This window comes from Uloborus diversus, chromosome 2 (assembly GCF_026930045.1).
Source record: "Uloborus diversus isolate 005 chromosome 2, Udiv.v.3.1, whole genome shotgun sequence".
Classification (NCBI taxonomy): Eukaryota; Metazoa; Arthropoda; class Arachnida; order Araneae; family Uloboridae; genus Uloborus; species Uloborus diversus.
In genome coordinates, this window is record NC_072732.1 from 180,751,412 (window position 1) to 180,771,569 (window position 20,158).

General features: G+C 31.6%; 1 protein-coding gene across 1 annotated transcript in view; it reads left to right on the forward strand.

Moving 5' to 3' along the window:
• LOC129217530 (cell division cycle protein 20 homolog) overlaps positions 1-10,033 on the forward strand; it is a 41,755-nt gene extending 31,722 nt beyond the window's left edge. Inside the window, exons 9-10 of the mRNA XM_054851846.1 lie at positions 6,606-6,723; positions 9,762-10,033. Coding sequence (XP_054707821.1) covers positions 6,606-6,723; positions 9,762-9,940 — 297 coding nt within the window. The 3' untranslated portion in view covers positions 9,941-10,033. The remainder of the gene's footprint in view (positions 1-6,605; positions 6,724-9,761) is intronic.
• The last annotated feature ends 10,125 nt before the right edge of the window (positions 10,034-20,158 follow it).

A 20,158-nucleotide genomic window follows, 5' to 3' on the forward strand; every position in this document is an offset into this window, starting at 1 on the left:
GTAAGAAAATATTTGCTGCTTTGCGGATATATTTGTTGGGGAGAATTTCTAATCTAATAATATCTCCCCAATGTTTCTTTGATACTAGCAGAGTGAGTTCGGAAATAAGACTTAATAAACTATTTCTAACTTGCATGAAGTTTATTTAAACAATAATGTAAATAGTTAAAACACACTGTAAATGATAAAAATAAATACTAACAACATTATCTCTCCACATGCTACTTTTGCATGAGATAACTAAAACTGCAATGCAAACTGCATGACTATTGACTAAAAACTTCGATGAAGTAAACCCATTGGGAAGTAAGCTAAGTCCAGCTCATCATTTCTAATAAAGGGCGAGCGGCCTGAACAAGCAAGTTCAAATACCGATTGAGCGACTGCCTACAACAAGAGATGATCCAAGAGAGAGAGCATAAGCCACGAGCAGTTTAAATATCCCCCCGGGTCATTAGCATATCAGAGTCACGTGAACGGACACATCACTGCTATCGTTAAGCACACGTGCCATCAGATTCCTTCTAGAAGCATTCTATGACATCATTCACAACGGAGTTCCCGCCAAAGGTGAACGAAAGTGAAACAAACATTCGGTCGATTTGACCAACGTGAATGTGTGCTGATAATCTTTTACCCCAGTCATGCAGAATGATTGGTAATACATTATAAGTAAGGAAATACATTCCTTTACTATTGGTGTTGTGAGGTGATGAGATAGGATTATTTGCTGTTATTAACAGGCATTTATGCCTAACAATATTCATTGCAGACATGCGCATCTCGCCATAGTCGCGAGTAATGTTCTAGTTTTCCACTCGTTCTTTTTTTCCAATTGTTAAAAAATTACTGAAATGTTATTCCTCCTTTTTCTCCCATGAGGTGATAACTGAGCAATTCTTTTCATGTGGCTTAGCATTTCCTTTTTCCTCTTTTTTTTTTTTTTTTTTTTTGTGCTCATATCAAATCCCAAAAGCACCTCTGTGGCTTTAAAGCTTGTCATATGGGGGTAGCAAGTTCGCATTTGCCGTATTTTTGGAAATTAGCACCGCACCCGACGTAAGCGCTACACTTTCAGTTTAACAAATAATGTGAAAAAAAAATTGTTTCTGTTTGTTTGTTTTTTTTTTTTTTTTGAAGATATCTGGAACGCAATTTAAACAGATTAAATATTTAAAAAAAAAATCCTAACTACTTATTGACAGTTAATTACCCTAAATCCGACAACCACGGGCTTTGCCGAATTTCGGATTGCTGCCGAAAATGTTTACCTTGAGCATGAAAAAATCTTTGAACGATCGCCTTTATGGATGTTTAAAAAAGTTATGAACTGAATTTGAAATAATTACAGGATAAACTCTGCTTAAATTTCAGCACCTTAGTCAAAAGAACGATGCTTAAAGCAGAAGATTCGGAATTGACCGCGAAATAAGAATTCCGCAAATTTTCCAGATCATTGCTCGATTTTTTTTTCCGATTTTAGCTCAATTGTTTTAACTAAAATCTCAAGACATAAAACACATTATGGCATAATTTTATATTATCTTCCCCCTTAATTACAAAAGACTTAAATTACATTGGAAGCTAAATTGTGCGAAAAAGGTGGGACACGCCGATAATGAATTCATCATTTTTTTGCACAGTTGATCGCTTGGGGGGAGGAAAGCGTGTTTAATAATACTACCAGAAAATCAAGAGAAAAATTTTGTTATCTTTTATTCGAAACACATTTTAAAGCGCATTTCCTATCATTTTGAAGAAACTTCCAAGCATTTAGTTTTCCTTCTTTTCAAAATAGTTTATTTTCTGTAAAATGTTGTAAACTATTTAAAAAAAAAAACACACCATATGCGCCACATCTGCTGTATCCGCCGCATCGGCAATGTATAAACTTTTTTTCTCAGAAGTGCCGCGATGCTTACGTTCAAAAATACGGCATAGTTTTGGAATCCTTGTGTGCATTGAGCTATTAAGGGACCAAAAGCAGATGGGGGACTTGCTCCTTGTGGTATCTCTCATCTTCATAAATAACACTTATGCTACTTGATTTATTGCACTTGTTTGTGTCCCCTCCCTCAACAAAACATTTCCAAGAAGCAGAGAATTGCTAGTTTTTCCTTCATTCTCAGAAATTTGGGTATCCTTCTGATTTTTTGACTTGACAGCTTAACCCCCTTGCGGTTGGCCAGTCCCAGAATTACATGTTAAATGGATGAGATATCTAGTCAAGAACTGCAAGGTGGTTAAGAAAAAAAAAGGTCTCATCAATGTATGATTTGCAGTGGAGATATAATTCCTAAAAATATGTGAGCTTACGCATGCAAAGATATCTGCTAAAAGAAACTTAGTTTTAAAATTTTGAAATTTATCTTAGGTTTTTGCATTTATAGGATCACATAATTGGCACGGAAATTAGTTCTAATTATACCTGCAAGTATTTATTACTTATGATTAAAAATGTTTTTTCTTTTTTTTATTTTGATCTAATGACAAAAAATCAGGGAAAATTGATTTTATGATTTTTTTTTTTTTTTTGCGTTACAAAATTAAGTACTCTAATTCCCTACGCATTTTCCGCCAATTATCTGTTCAAAAAATAAAAGTAAAATTAATGAGGTGCGATTATACACTGCCGCATATTGGTGCATCTTTTTTTCTCAACGTCAAAGTATTAAATCTTACTTATTAACCACAGGATGAACTTCCTAAGATTGCTTTAGTGTCTGTTAGGTTGTTTATTTTACCTAGCTTGAAGTTTCCTTTCACGCTTTCAATGCCACGTAAAATAAACAACCATACAGGCAAAGAGGAAGCCTTCATTAATGCCTTAGCTCCTTTGCTTTTATTCCATTGTCTTGAAGTAATTATCCTACTGTAATTACGATTTCAAGAAGAAATCTTTGGTTTTTGAATGATTACTGATGAAAGCTTAAAAGTTATTACTTCTTCGCAATTTTAATTTAATTGCTGAAATTGAATTTTCAGTAAAAAAAAACTTTGTTTTTTGCCATTATACTATTTGTTGTCGCCGCAGATTATAAAGGTTTTCTTTTCTTCGGACTTTAATGATTCTTTTAATTTATAACCAAGTTGTAGTCTTCTTTTATATGTTTTGAAATTAACAAATTGCTTTTTTTTCTGTTTCCCCCCCCCCCCCCTTGCATTTCAAAGTTTGTTACAAAATCAATCTAAGTTTTTTTTCGTTACATAACAAAATCATTTGAAATAGAGTTAACTTGTGTACTTAAGTAAATATCTTTATTTTTTATTGTTTAAATACTGTGTTCATTCATTAAAACCTATGTTCTTGATTAGAGAAAAGCTCCCTTTGAATGGATGTCAAATGGTTTCATCTGTTTTGCATAAATATGTCAATTAGTTATATAAGAATAACTACATTAATTCTATTCTTTCACTATTACTTTTTATTCTTGCAACAATTATTATACTGTTTGAAAATTTAGTTCAAAATAAATTCAATTACATTTTAGTTCTATCAGAAATACACACATGTTTTTAAGAGTGATTTTAATAGTTTCTTAAAATTCTTATGCTAATTGTTTCATGGAAGTAAAATATTTTTTAAAATTTCTATAATCTTTCCATGTAGAAAAATTTAATATACTGTTTTGTAGGGGTTTTTTTTTCTAAAAAAATTAACTTGATATGTTTTTTTAACCATTTCATTAAAAAAGTAGCATCTTTTTAAAATATATCTTTAGTTCAACAACTTTATACAACTTAAAACGTTTAAAATACTGCATTTTATACAAACATACAATGGATTTCAAGTAGAACAAAGAAAGAAAACCATTATCATTGGTAACGTAAATCAGGGAAATTTGGTGAACTTAATCAGGGAAAAGTCGGGGAACTTTTTTTCACAGTTCCTGTCGCCACCCTGTAATCCTATCGGCAGCATTTCTTACCGATTAGCGTTTAAATCTTTCATCTAAAGACTCCCAAGCACACTTCTCTTTTCTTTGTAAATTATATTCAAGTGATCGAAAACACTCATTCAAAGATCAAAGTTCTAACGCTAGACATCCAACGCTAAAAGCGAGTCTGCAGCACTTGTAAACAACCGATCATATGTAAACAAAGCGGATCGTTGCCAACGGTGAGAAAGAAATAAAGGCTCGTTTTGCGCCACACGTAAGCGTTTTATATAAAGTATTTTAAACTGTTCAAAGTTGAACGAAAACTTCAAATCAAAAAATGAAATACCGGAATGAGGTGTCATCAGGACGATCTAGAAAATAGTTTGTTTGAATCGAACAATTTGTTCAAAAGTTTTTTTGGTTTTTTTTGGAGGGGGGGAAGCAGATAGGTCGACCCCTACTTTATCCTATTACTTACTTAATATGATATTTAATTATTTTATCTATTTTTTGACTTTTTTTTTTTTTTTTTTGTACTGAGCAATATTTTTTCGATACATTAAAACACCTTTCAACTTCATTCAACCACTTTTTTTGTCCTTTATTTTACTTGGATGAAAAAATCGGCTAAAAATAAATTCAAAATATCGTCTATAATCAAAAAGCAATATTATTAAAAAAAGAAAAGATAAAACATCGTGATATGAAAATGAGATATACTTTTTAATTTTTTATTTATCTTCTGCTAATGTTTAATTTTATATTTATTAAACATGTATTGGCATCTGTTAGAGTTGTTTATGTTCTCAAGATTTTGTAGGTCAATTGTCGCTATTCAGTGATTTATTAATATCTTTTTTGGGAAGTAAAGTGCCTTCCAATTTTTTGTACTTAACAATGTCTATGTGTGCTGGCTCTAGTGTAATAAACGAAATCTTGAGATTAAGGTCATTCAGAGCTGTGGATTGATACAATTTTTGATTTCCGTTTAGTTACAAAATTACTAAACAAAAGTAATTTAAAACATATTCATATATTTTGCAATGGAACATTTAGTAAAACAGTAATATTGTGTTTAATAGCGCCATTAGAGACATATTTTTTTTGTTTTTTTAAGTTCTAATAGTTCACGGAACATAGTTCCTATTTTAAATACTAATAAAAACTTAATTAGACAGTTCCAGCATGTGAACATTGTGTCTTTTTATTGAGTTCATCATTTATAATAGATTTCAAGCAAGTTCACTTAGTCCCTAAGATTGGTAAACGAACTTGAACAATATTTGCACTTGGCTCATAAACTATAAGCTTTTACTGCCTAATTTTAGTTTCAGAAATCTTTTAAGAGAAATGCACAGGTCTCCTGGCTTTTGCTATTGTCAGTTGCTAAGTATCTGAATTATTATTTGTTACAAAAGCATCAATCAATAGAACAATAATTAATTGTTTCAAATTTTATTATGGCAATGTTGTTGAGGAAGAGTACTTTAACTCAATGCCATTAAACCTTGTATGAACTGACTCGATATTCAAAATAATTTTGATAAGTTTTGAAGGTTTTATTATTTTTACTTATAAATGTATTCATTACTTATTATTTTTTGCTAATTTTCCGGAAAAGTAATCATGTGTAGCAACTCTTCAAAGTTATGTTGTTTAAGACATTATCCCCCCCCCCCTTGTATCACCCTATTTAACTTATGCAGTCAAGTCTCAACTTAGGTGAGGTATGCGTTCCAAGACCACTGACATGAATCAAAATTTCTTGTTGTGGAAAAGGGTGTTTATACAAATTCTTTATAAACATACCCAATTATTTTGGACATTTCAAAACAACCCTCAAGCTGAATTTTTACTGCATTTCAAAAAAGAAAAAACAGCTGTGTTATTCAACATAAAATACTGTTACGATGCACAAAATCAATGGAGGAGAGAGGCATGAAATGAAACAGTAATAAAATGCAGCCATAAAAATATTAGTACTAAACCGTATATTCGACGTACTTTTTAGTTCCAGCATATGGAAAATCTTTACCTTTTCTTTAATTGTCAAAAACTCTTTTTCTTTCCATTTTCAAACTTTAGATCAACAGCGTGCTCAGGTGAAATTATATTGCATCAACTTCATAATAGTAAACAAAATAAATGAAAGATGCGGAGGGGTTTACACTAACGTTGCGATTTTTAGACTAGTACGGTCCATTCACAAAACCAGTATATAGTAGCCGATAGCAAAGGAGATAAATAATCAAGCCCCATGATTCCTTTCTGAAAATTATTTTGTGTTGCAGAGGGAAATTGCGTTAGCTCTAAAATTCCTTACTTGTGAAAAACTAGTGTTATAGCCTTTTCGGGCAAGTGGAATAATGTTGTAGCGCAAATTCATTGTATAGTTAAATAGCTCAGGGGTTCTCAAAGTGGGTGTTGCCAATTGTCCATATCATCAATATATGTATATATAATAGATAGACTAGGATGCGAGGAGAAATTCTAACTCTTCAAAGCGGGCCATGAATAAAAAAAATTGAGAACCACTGGAATAGATTATTAAAAGGAATAGATATTTAAAAAAGGCATGTGTGTGTGTGTGTACTATCAATTTAAATGGGATTTATACTCCTTCTAAAATCAATCCAATTCTGTTTTCCACTTAAGCATTTGGATTTTAGCCCTTGTCATTCAAAAGCCCTACTGTTTTTTTAACAATTTTAATTTTATTTTTAGGTATGCTCCATATTATGGTCTAAAGAATATAAGGAAATTATTTCTGGTCATGGTTTTGCTAACAATGAATTAATTATCTGGAAATATCCTTCAATGACTAAAGTTTGTGAATTAATTGGTAATTATATTTTTCTTTGTATCATAAGTAATCAATGTTGGTCTTTGCATCAAAAGACCAAAAAATATGGCACATTATTGGGAATGTCATTGAGAAAATGGAAAAGCATTATTCTCAATTGTCTTTCTTTAATATTCCTGCATATACTTTTTTTCTTTTTCTCAACTATAACACTGTTGAGTAAAATTATTCATTCCAAGAAAAGAAAGGATATATATATGCAGTGAAATCTTGTTACAACGAGCACCAATGCAACAAAGTATCCGTTTCAAGAAAATAAATAGTCAGTCCCGATTTCATTGCCACTCTATTGTTTGAATTCCATTACAATGAACAAAATATGCAGTCCTTTGAAATTCGTTGTAATAAGATTTCACTATATTTATTTATACAGCAAACTCCTGACTATACACAGTCCTTCACACTTTCAAAAAAAACAAACAAAACATTTCAGCAATGATTACCTGAATGTAGATGAATGCAACCATTTAAACTTAGCAAGTGCAGTATCTATTTTTAGACATTTCTCTTTCTTTATCCCTCTCCATTCTTCTGAACTGCTGACCCCAAGTGATTTCAATCACTTGGAGCCTGGTCAGGACTGTAAAGAGTGCTGTGCCCAATCCTCCCAATGCAAAAACCTTGTCACACTTCTTGTTTCATTGATTGGACATGTTTCCGTCACCGCAGCTCTGCTCTGACATTTTATCCTGTAGGCAGGGGCGGCAAATAGGGGGTGCTAGAGGGGGCAATTGCACCCCCAAATTTTTCACTAAGAATGATATAAAATGGTAAAATTCAATTTAGATAACTTAGAAGATCATTTGCCTGAATTTTCAGAGCAGAAAAAACTGATGGAGGATAAGTGTTTGCCTTAACTAAAGAAGTAATCTCTTCATATGGGTTAAATATTTCAAAATTGAGTAATCTATGTTATGATGGTGCATCTTGTATGAGATACCCGTACAGTATAGAGACTGCGCAACTTTTACGCGTAAATTCCATGTCATTTTACATAAATTTTTATGCTCATATTATAACTTAATGTTCAGCTAGTAAGTGTTCATTGATGCCATGTACTAGAAACACATTTTAGCAACTCGGTGTATCATATGCTTTCATGGAAACTTTTTGTAAAGATATGCTATTTTTGAAAAACATCTCACATCAAAAAATACTTTCACATCAACAAATGTATCTTGAGGCTCTTTACTTGACAATCTCTGAGTGACACAAGATGGTCTTCAAGAGTTATAAAAGCCCCCTGGAAGAATTACTGGAAAGCGACCTTTCATTGATAAAAATTTTGATGTCATTTTAATATGTATGCCTTTGTCTGAATTTTTTGTTTACTATATTTATACTGCGGAGCGTTTTTTTGATAAATGCTACACTCTATCATAAAAATTTTAATTCGCTAATCTTAATTCTTGGATTGACAATTGAAACTCTTAGTAATTTTCGCATTAATGCATACTTGAACCGGGTGTGGAACTTTGTGACAGAACTTTTCGTAACAGTTTTTAATGAATGCCAATGTGGAAGAGGTGACAAAACCCCCCAGATGAAGTTTTAGTCAAAATATTAAATCAATATTTTGAATAAACTGATCAATTCAGTTTCTCAAGAAATTGAGACAGGATTTAATGAGATATATTTATTATTGGTCTTAACTTCAATATTATGTTGGTCGGTTATAGAAAGCGAAAAAGAAAATATTACACTTATAAGTAATAGCATGAGGGAAGAGGAATTGTTTTGTGAATTGTGACTATACTTTTTAATGACACAAAATAAATACTAACCTATTTAAAAAGCTTTCTTGGTTATTTTAAAAAGAGGAATCTAAAGGAAATGTGCTTTTTTTGACATAACTTTCTTGCTTCCATTGTTTTTTGACTGTTTCAATCAGGTCAGTCATTTGAAAGATGACTTTCGTGATTAAATTGTAAAACCGACGTAAATAAAGTACAAATTTACACGAAAATACAGCATATAGCTATTTCAAGGCTACAATAATGGAGCCTCTTCATTGGTGTAAAAAAACTATGCACACAACCAGAAAGTTGTAGAACTGAACGTCAACCAATTTTGACTTTCGTGTCTCAGGAGGTTAGAGAATTGCCTTCGAAGCGCAATGATGCAAAGCAAGACCTTCCTCTTTAGCTATACTGGCAATAAATTAAGTCATTGGATATTGATTAACTATAGTTACAAAATTTTTTGTTCTTCCTGACTCCAAAAATAGCAGATTAAAACTTTACTAAAAAATAAAAACTATTACCGAGATATTTTGTGAGATAACTTATAACAAAATAAATTTAAAGCTTCGGTCAAAGAAATTTTAATTGTTCTTTACAAACCTAATTATTCTTAACATTAAAATCATCTAATTATCAGTTCTTGTTAACCAATATGTATTTTATACCGTACTGAGGAAATTCATGTTCAAGAAACTGGACCCCCCAAACGAAATGCTGAAATGCCGCCTCTGCCTGTAGGTGAACATCCAGCTCCATCCACTGCTACCGTTTAAAGGCTCTGATCATTTTCATTATTTTTAGCATAGTTTTTACTCATACAGAAAATCTGCACATCTGTCAGAGCTCTTGTTACCTTGCTTTTTGAAATGCCCTTGTATTTACATCATTTTATATTTTTCAAATGAAAGATGTTTCATATTTAAGTGAAATTCATATAAATTTCTTATAAAAAGATGTTTTTTTTTACTCAAATCTGATTTTAAACCAAGATACTTTTAAACTTTTTTGTTACCCAATATAACCCTGTTTTGACGATTATCAAGGGACTGGGAAAAGTAATCTTTGAATCAAGGACGTCATTAAATCGAGGAGCATAGACATTCAAGTCAGTCGAATCCAGACCAGTGAAATGTATCATTAAATTGAAGGAATTGTTGAATCGAAGTTATACTGTATTATAAAACATTTTGCATGCCTGAAACAGTTACAAAAGTTTAGCCTGTTTTTTTCTATTGGTGATTTTTATATTGATTTTTTTTTCATTTGTCTTTGAAGGTCATAAATCAAGAGTTCTAAATCTTGCCATGAGCCCAGATGGAGCAACAGTAGTATCTGCTGGGGCAGATGAAACATTACGATTATGGAACTGTTTTGCTTATGATCCTAAGAAGAAAAAGGTTTCCTCAGAGATAACTTCGCATCGAAGTGACATAATGAGAAGTAGAATTCGCTGAATGTCTAGATTTTTTTTTCTTGTACAAATATTTGTAATGTGATGTCAATGTAAATCATGTTGTGAGAATGATGACTTTTAATTTTTACCTTATGTATTCATGTAAAAAAATTAAATAAACATTTGAAATTTTAATTATCTGCAAAAGTATTTTAGTTTATTAGCTATATGTGTGCTAAACACGTAAATGCATCCAGTTTTGAGATATCTACTGACATTTTAATCTCTGTGATGGAAAATTATAAAACAAAGAAATTGCATTTGAAATGTATTGAAAGCATAAAGTACATATTTTATTCACATGTAAAGCAGTTTTGAATAAACGTACATAATACATTTGATTAATATCAGTTTTGGTAAATTAGCCAACATTACAAGTTGAAAGAAATTAGAAATACTAAATGGCAGCATCTGTCTGAAGTTGACTGAGGGAGAATTTCGATCATCACTTCATTCTCGATAATAATTAACATCTGAATCAGGAAAATAAAAAGTCACTATTTCTATTTTTTCTTGCAAATTTAGCAGTAACTTTTTTATTTCTATCATCAACTTCCACTTAGAGCTAAATAATACTTGTTTTCTTTACAAGTTTCACAAATACTTAGTACCCAGCTTTTGCTGCTGAACTATCTTTATAATTATCTAGTAGTACTTCATCCACAAAATTTCTTCCTCATAAAATTACCACAACCATACTAAAGCGTTTTTACTCTTTATTTATGACTAGCTGCTTTGCCTGGTCTACCTTAAAATTAATAAAAATTGTGTCAAGTGACCTATATTCAAGAATCAGGCTTAAATAAAAATTAAAAATAAAAAAAAAAACAAAACATCATGCAAAGTTTCCTTTCCAAACAATGACGACTTAAAGAAATTAAATCGAGAAAATAAAATTTGAAAACGTAACCATAGAAACACAAAATAAAATAAGTTTAAGGAATTAAAATGCGAAAGAAAATAATTAACAATTTGATTGGAAATGAGATTTTTTGAACTTGATATAAAAAGGCTTGTAACTTTTTTCCTTTTGAGATAGAAGCTTAGATCTGGAATAAAAAATGTCGCTTTTCCAATGGTGTCAAAAAGAAAACTGGGATAATTTCTTCACTTTTTATTGATGTATTTAATGAAGAAAGAAGTGCCTAAATTTCAGCTAAGACTTAAAAAAATCGAGCTAAAAACGCAAATAACATCCGCCGTTATTAAGTTAGAGCATCGGAACAAATTGCGTAGAACGTGGAAAATTCTTCCCTTTCCAACAATATGTAATACTATGTGCAAATAATTTTACTTCCCTATAATCGGGAATTTATGTAAAAGTTGGGCCTAAATTGGAATAAAAAAAGAACTCATCGAATTTTTTTTTGAACCAGTCCACAAACCTTTCCGATGCTAAAAGAAAGATACTGTGAAAATTTCAGCGAAATCGACCGGGTAGTTCTCGGTAGTGCCTTCAAATAGATGCTTTTTGGAGACTTCATTTTATACTATGTAGAGATAACAATTTTTGGAAACTCAATGAGGGTAAATTACTCATTTTTGGGCACTTTTTATCCACTGGCAACCTTGCTTAAGAACCGGAAAAAGGTAGGAAACCTTTCTTAAGCGTTTCATTCCCATCTTTTACTCTTCATTTATGATAACAGGGCCAGAGGAAATTTGGGCCCGTTAACGGACCTTTCACAAAAATACAATCAACCGAAACGGACACTGTATTTGAAAGAGCAATTCAGAAGTCAAAATAATGCATATTTCGGAGTATAATCCAATAGTTTTTGGAAGCTTTTCTGAAGTTAAATTAGAGATCAATTTTTACAGAATCTGTTTACTTTGCAAAAAAAAAACCGACTCTTGTCATGCTCCTGCAAGCGATAAATAACTACTATTTCCAAATGAATATACAGTGGAGCATCGTTTATGTTTCACTTTTATACGTTTTTTAAATTGGTCTCTGCAGATTCCAATACACATTAACGTATACCTATTATACGTTTTTTCTTTCATACACTTTTTCATACAGTCCCTTCAAAAACGTATAAACAGTGCTTCACTGTAATGCATGTTCGTTTCTTTAAAAGAAAATTAACATCTGAAATACAGTTTTGTTTCAAATAATTTTGCATGTTTGTTTTATCATAGCTGTTTTGCAGCGATGTTGAATCAACTTCTCTGAAAAGCAGTGTAAGCACCCCCTCCCCTACTCATGATTTAAACAACAATAATAAAAATAATATATGTCAGCAAAATTAACTTAGAATTGCAAAAGGATAGTAGCAGGCATCGCAGCGTTCCTATATTCCTATATTTTCCTATATTTCTGAAAAAGTTCCTATAATTCCTATATTTTCCTATATTTTCAGTTTCCGATTCCTTTTTTTTTTTACTTTTCCCCTCGACTTTTGGCTACCGCCTTTTCCGCGATCCACGTGCAGCCGCCATTTTATCTTTCCTACTGTGCAGGGCTCCCAAATGGTTCGCTTTTCCCGCCAAAGTCCGTGTTTTATGGTAAAGTCCGCTTCAGACTTTTAACATTATGGTCTGATTAGTTCGCTTTTATATTGTTTTTACTTAAATATCAGATTTTAAAAGTTTTTCATTTCGTCAAAAGTTACTGTTCTCCCAAGCACGCCGCCGCAGCGCGTGTTAAACAAAGTTCGTACGCCCATGAAAAACCTTGAAAAGTTCTTGGGGGGGGGGGGGGGGGGAGGTCACACACACACATTTTCTAGTGTTTGAAAACCTTGAAAAAGTATAAAAAGTTTCTTTATTGCTTGAATTTATTTATTGTTTGGATTGTGCTTGTAATTCTTTTAAAAAATTTCATTAGTGCAATTTTCTGAACATATATATTCGATATGATTTATCGCGAAAAATTGCTTTCGTGTTTGAGGTTTCAATCCTTTTGCATCTTGTTGATATTTTGATTCTTTTTACAATCCAAAGTGATTTTGACATGTGCTTACCTTAGCTTAGCTTATTTTTCGTTTAATTTCAATAATTAATGAAGGAATTATTTTGGAAACCATGGCAACATTGAACTTACTCGGCTCGGACGCGGAAAAATGCTTCTCGCTTTTGAAATTTCAATCCTTTTGCATCTTGTAAATATGTTGATGTTTTCCACAATTAGAAGTTTTTTTAGTATATGCTACTTTAGTTTAGCTTATTTTTCGTTTGATTTTAATAATTAACGAAGGAAATATTTTGGAAACCATAACAATAACATTGAGCTTATTCGGACTTCGCAGAAAATTGCATCTCGCGTTTGAAATTTCAATCCTTTTGCATCTTGTGAACATTTTGATGTTTTTGGCAATTTGAAGTTATTTTGACGTATGTTTCTATAGATTGGCTTATTTTTCGTTTAATTTCAATAGTTAACCAAGGAAATATTTTGGAAACCATAACAATAACATTGAGCTTATTCGGACTTCGCGGAAAATTGCATCTCGCGTTTGAAATTTCAATCCTTTTGCATCTGTGAACATTTTGATGTTTTGACAATTGGAAGTTATTTTGACATATGTTTTTATAGATTAGCTTATTTTTCGTTTAATTTCAATAATTAATGAAGGAATTATTTTGGAAGCCATGGCAACATTGAACTTACTCGGATTTCGCGGAAAAATGCTTCTCGCGTTGGAAATTTCAATCCTTTTGCATCTTGTAAATATTTTGATGTTTTCCACAATTGGAAGTTATTTTGACATATGCTACCTTAGTTTAGCTTATTTTTCGTTTAATTTCAATAATTAACGAAGGAAATATTTTGAAAACAATAACAACATTGAGCTTATTTGGACTCCGCGGAAAATAATTTCAATCCTTTTGCATCTTGTAAACATTTAGATGTTTTTGACAATTGGAAGTTATTTTGACATATACTACTTTAGATTAGCTTATTTTTCATTTAATTTCAATAATTAACGTAGGAATTATTTTGGAAACCATGGTAACATTGAACTTACTCGGACTTCGCGGAAAATTGCTTTTAATGTTTGAAATTTCAATCTTTTTGAATCATGTAAATATTAAAATATTTTGCCCAATCGAATGTTATTTTCCCATATTCCAACTTAGATTAGCATGTTTTAGGTTTAATTTAGTAGAAAATAAATAAATTTATTTTATGGGAAGCATGCCAACATTGAACTTGGTTCGTGAAAATTTGCTTCTCTGAGCTTTCAATCGTTTTGCATCTTATAAATATTTTTATATTTATGGCAATTAGAAGTTATTTTGACATGCTATGTCAGATTAACTCGATTAAATTTTTACTTAAATAACTAAAAAATTAATATTTTTAGTGTTGTTTAATTCAAGCTTATTTAGTTTTCCAAACATAATTTTGATTATCATTAGCTTATTTTCGGTTATTACTGTTTTTTTGTGTGGGAGGGGGAGGGGTATTAAATTTAAACAATTGAGCACATAACATTTTAAAGTAGCGTCTGTATATGAAACAAAGTTTAATTATGTAATTATATGAAGTTGAATTTGTACATCATTTCATTGTCATGATGCCTGCTGCTGTTGTTGTCGTGTGCCAAGTAGGCTGGCAATTTGAGGTGCACTGCTTCACTTTTCCAACTGTAGAGTAATTTGGTGTGAAGTCCGACTTCTACAGTACACACATGCCATAAGGACCCGTTTATAGGGGACAAGGACAGGAGAGAGAAAGTACGTCCATGCCCGAGCCGGGATTCGAACCCGGACCTTCCTATTGCAGTCAGACTTCTGACCACTAGACAAGGCAGGCGGCATGATGCCTGCTAAAGGGGGGAATTTGTCCCCCCCCCCCATAAAAGTTCAAAGCACTCATGGCCCTGCAATCATGGATTATTTTTTTTTAATGTAAGCTTTATGATTCTTGAAAATATACTTTGAATATGAAAATTACAAAACTATGCCTCATGTGATCTGCTTCTCTTTGTGATTGAGAATTTCAGACATTTTTAGGGAAACTTTCAATACAGTAGATCTGTTTGGTGTGTGATGGATTCATATCGGTGGAGAAGGGATATAAATGCTATTAAAGAAGCATTACAATACAGAAAAACACAAAAATAATTTCAAACTATAGAAAGATGAAGCACAGCTTCATCTATCCTTCAGTGAGACTACCAGCATCCCTGGTTCAATTCAAAATGTATCATTACGCCCATTTAGTTCTATGGAGGCTGCCTTAAGTGCTGCGCTAAGTGCCTCCCCCCCTCCCATCCAAATGTTTGTGTAAATAATATTATTCAATGGATAAAAAGATCAGTTGTGCAGAAGGTGATAAAGGAATTGTATCATTAAAAATCAGTATTATGGTTAATTAACAAATTATTTTCAGGGATTTAGCAGCAGGCAGCTAATTTGCCTTTTGATGCTTCCTTGTGTTTAAATGAATGGTCCTCTCAAGATCCTCTTTTTAATCCTAACTGGTCCTCTTTAGTCCTCTTTTTGATTGAAATTGGTCCTCTTTTACCCTTTTCTAAAACTAAAATGTGTTGGGAGCCCTGCATTAGTTTCTAGAAAAGTGAAATTTTATCTGCACAATTGCATTCGATCCTCATTGATATGGAGGCTTTGGTATGAACTTAAAGAAACGGTTTTGATTACTAAAATGCAGTTTCCTAACGACTTCTCATTTATTTATTTTGAAGTAATTTAAAAACCTATTTTAACTTAAATTTTCCAAAATGCATGTTTTTGTAAACAAGTGCAAGGTTCTATTTATTAATTTTTTTATGAAAGTAGTAAAAACTAAACCCCCCCCCCTCACTTTTTGTACTTTAAAACTTTGGGACAGTGGTGGCCACCAAGTTTTTTAGGTCTGGATTATTTTGCTTTAATGACCAAATATTTCTAAATCAAATATATATTTTACTGGGTGTCCTTCAAAGTCATGGGAAATCGTGGATTTCAACTATGATCGAATTTGGTACTGAAAAGTCAGGATTTTCAGGGGGGAAAAATGGTCAAAAAGTATCATATCAGAGATTTTTCTGAAAAAAAAAAACACAGTATACATTTAAATTTTTAATTTGCATACATTTAAATTTTTACATGAACACTTTTTTCTAGAAAAGAAAAGGAAATTCACAATAATTTCTTTTTCACAAAAATAAAGAAAATTCACAAAAAATATTTTGCTTTTTCGCATAACTGGGACTTAAAAAATGAAACCTGGATTGACCCCTGATATTACTGTGACATGTGACTTTGATTTCAGCATAGCACATGTTTCAACAACTTATAAAACTTTAAGTTTGGCTTTTACTGCATTGTCAAGTGATAACATAAATTAGAACAGAACTTTACGAATTTCATTCTACTGCACAGCTTGCCCATCGCAGTATCGGATCATGCAAAATCTTTCATTAAAAATTAGATTAGTGACACAACTATTTTAAGAAAGATTTGTGTTCATCTACAAAAAGTTTCGTCTATTTTTTTTTATTTTTAAAGAAGTATGCCTTAATATGTTTAGTACAAATTACAGTTTTACGCTCTTTTACTGTTTGTAAAATTGATTTTGTGTGTATTTTTAGACTTATTTATGCGTATGTATTGCACTTATGTCAGGTAGTGTAATTACATGTTTTTAATCGAATAGTAGTATTGCATTTTGAAAAAAAATGTCATACTGGCGAGCTTTGTTATCGAAATTCCTGTATTTCCTTTTTTTTTTTTCAAAATATTCCTATATTATTTCGAAAAATTCCTATATTGTTTGCAGAAAATTCCTATATTTTCCATCGAATTCCTATATTTTTTTCAGAAAATTCCTATATTTTCCTATATTTTTTTGGCAAATGTCACTTCTATCCCTGATAGTAGGCGTGGGGAGAAAATGACCGCTTACCAGTTTTAAAATTATCTCCACTTAGCATCTGGTGTTAAACCTTTATAGTGGCTTCATTAGAAAATAATTCTCATCATTTTACCAGTTTGGCAATATCTGTGTTTTGTTTTTACAGTGAGATGTTGATGTTAGAATGTTATTTAGTGGAAGGAAATTATGTGGGTTTGAGTTTTTGATGCTAACAAGGATGATTAACTTTAATAAACTTTATTTACCGTTAATACTTTTGATGCCTTCATTTTGCAAAATGCAATCTGTTTACATCTGATATGAGAATCATATTTTTTATTTTTTCAAGCTAACTTCGCTTTATTAGGATGTAAATGAAAGACAAGTCTCTTTATTTCTGTTACAGCGCTTATTTCAAGTCTTTTAAGCGAAATATTATTTTCACTTCCACTGTGTCGATAAATATTGATGATATGTTTATCATAGGCCTATGAAGTGCAATTTTAAATTTTACCAAAAATATTTGTTTTACAAGCCGTTTTTGTACTTTTGACGCCTTTACTTTAAGGATTGCAATCTCTTCGCATCTGCAATGGGAATCGGATATTTTGATGTTTAGTGCACTTTGTTAAGACTTGGAACAAATAAAATCTTTTTATTTTCATTAAAATTTCGAAAATTTTAAACAAAATTCTATGCTCTTTAAGAGGGTCTTGGGTCTAAAAGTTAAATGTAGACCCCTGCCTGTTTTTTTTTTTTTTTTCATTTCAATTCTTTTAAATACAATACATGCAGCATTTCTAGTATAATTTAGTATAATTTAACATAATGTAGAATGGTATTACAGATATTGATACTTGAAGGGTGCCCACCTCCCAGACAGCAGTGCTACTCCCCCCCCCCCCCACCTCAAATACTTGGGGAAACCTGCAAGGATGAAATTCTAAATGCAATTCTAAAACAACAGAAAAAAGGAAAACACTCAACTAAAAGTTTCAATAATGCAGTTTTGCCATCTCAAAATTTTGTAATTTTGTCTTTACAAACCTTTTTTTTTTTTTTTGCATAATTATTTGATTTTTCACAAAATTACTTGATTTTTCGCTAAATTATTCAATTTTTTAGAAAAAACGGACCTTTTGAAAAATCTAGGACAGACCCCTGAACAATTTTCGGAAACTCTGAGGGTAAATTACTTATTTTTAGGCGCCTTTAAGCCCATTGGCAACCCTGATTAGCTACCCTTTCATGAAAGAAGTAGAAATTCTTCCTTTTTCGCTTTATTTGCAACTTTTACTCTTCATCTATGGTAACAATTTTTGGAAACTCGATGAGGGTAGGTCAAGCCTATTCAATCTCACTCTATCAATACCTATTTCTTTTTCGTTTAAAAGGTATGGATTTTTTTATTTATTTATTTTTTTTTTTTTCAAAGGGTTATTTTGGTAACATTCTTGGTAAAACTGTCCCAAGTATAGGTCTAGCACTCTGCTTTGGTTGAACCCATTTAGGAACCATGCAGCCTGGATATGTCTATTTATCAAAGTGTCATTACATCATTTGACATAGTTGCAATTTTTTAAAAAAAAGAGACTATTTTAGAGACTTTTCTACATCTGGCAAATATATTTTGTAGACTTTCCATATTTGTGATGGAAGGTATCCCTATAAGGGTAAAGGCACAACTTCTTTTAAAAACATCTATAGCCAAAGCATCATCAAGAATATGATTTATAAATAAAAGAAGTTTTAGGAAGAGTCTAAGAATGGGATAGTACTTCATTTATGCCAAAATAAAGTGTGAAAGAGTATTTCTAACATGATCCACAGATGTAGTTTCAAAAGTCGAAAGCTGCTACATCAACTGGACAAGCTAGAAACAACATTTTGACTCTGGGAAGAGAGGGGAGTTGTTGGAGACTCTCTCTCGATCCTGTTGGAGATTGTTTCATTTATGTTGAAAATATAAAACTTTACTTTATAAAGTACAGTTTTAGGTACATAAATAATATTTCATGGAAGTAGGTTAACTTGCATGTTCCTCGGAGAGCAATAGCATCATTTTTCTTCCCATGGAGTATTACATATTTGAATTTAACATATTCAGATTACAGTCCGTTAACGCTGGTTACTGCTTAAGGGCCTGGTATTTATTGTTTAGTTCTCAAACAAAAAACAAGCAAATTTTTAGAATTTTCAAATAGGTTAACTTTTAATCTTAATTTTCATTGCATGAAAATTTCCTTCTCCCCATAAATTAGGCTCAAAAATTTATTAAATTTTTGAGCTACAAGACAAATTTTTGATCTATTTAGTTAGTCTGAATCCCATCCCCCACCCTAATTTAAAACTTCTAGTATTTTAGTTGTTGAATAAAAATAAATGATTTAAAAAAAAATTTTAAACAACAAAAAACAAAATTTAACATTTTCATAAAAAAAACCATTTAATTTTATTTTCAAATATTACAGAAAATATTTGGAATGCTCATTACAAAATTTAGAATACTGGAATTTATAACATAGAACTTTCATATATTTTTATAATACGAGGGCTATTCAGAAAGTAAATAACGTTTTGATCTCACGGAACCAGGGAGCGTGAGGATCACGTATAGTTTGGTGTTTGCGGGCTTGGCATCCAGCCATCAGAACGAAACATCTCTGCACTGCTTGTTTATTCAATATTCAAATTTAAAATATGCACTGCAATTGAAAAACCAGAGAGTTGTGAGGAGCAGTCTATGATTCAGTTTTTGTTGGCAACAAACCAAACACTTACAGAAATGTATCGACAAATGTATGGAGTGTATGGAAACAACATAATGAAAATTCTGTTCGGAAATGGTGCATTCAGTTTAAAAATGGCCGAACTAATGTTTAGGATGAAGGAAGATTGCAAACGAGAGATTTTTTCCCTCATTTGCCTTATAGTCGTTTCCAAGAATGAAAAACTGGCTAGCAACACAGCACTTTGAGGTGACAAGGAGCTTTAGATGTGCATTACTGAGGCTGAGATCGCTGGCGACAGAACTTTACAACAAAAAAAATTTCAAAGCTTGTTCACAAGCTTTCAAAGTATCAAAGTAGTGACACTACTATGATAAGTGCCTGAATCGGTCAAATCAATTTCAAAATGTTCCTTAACTTTCTGAATAGCCCTCGTAGCTGTGCATATATACATAAACAGTGCAGTAGTTTTGCTTTTTTGCTGTAAAAATAAAGTAAATGCTTTCACACCACCTTTTCTTTTGGCGAGTTCCTTCAAACATTGTTTTCCAAATACAGCACTATACACATATATATTTTTTCCTACATTTCAAGCATGAAAATATCCAAAGAATTGGGAAAATCAAGTTAAAAGAAAAAAAATTGAAAACTAGTTGCAATTTTTTCACAGAATAAAATATTTGAA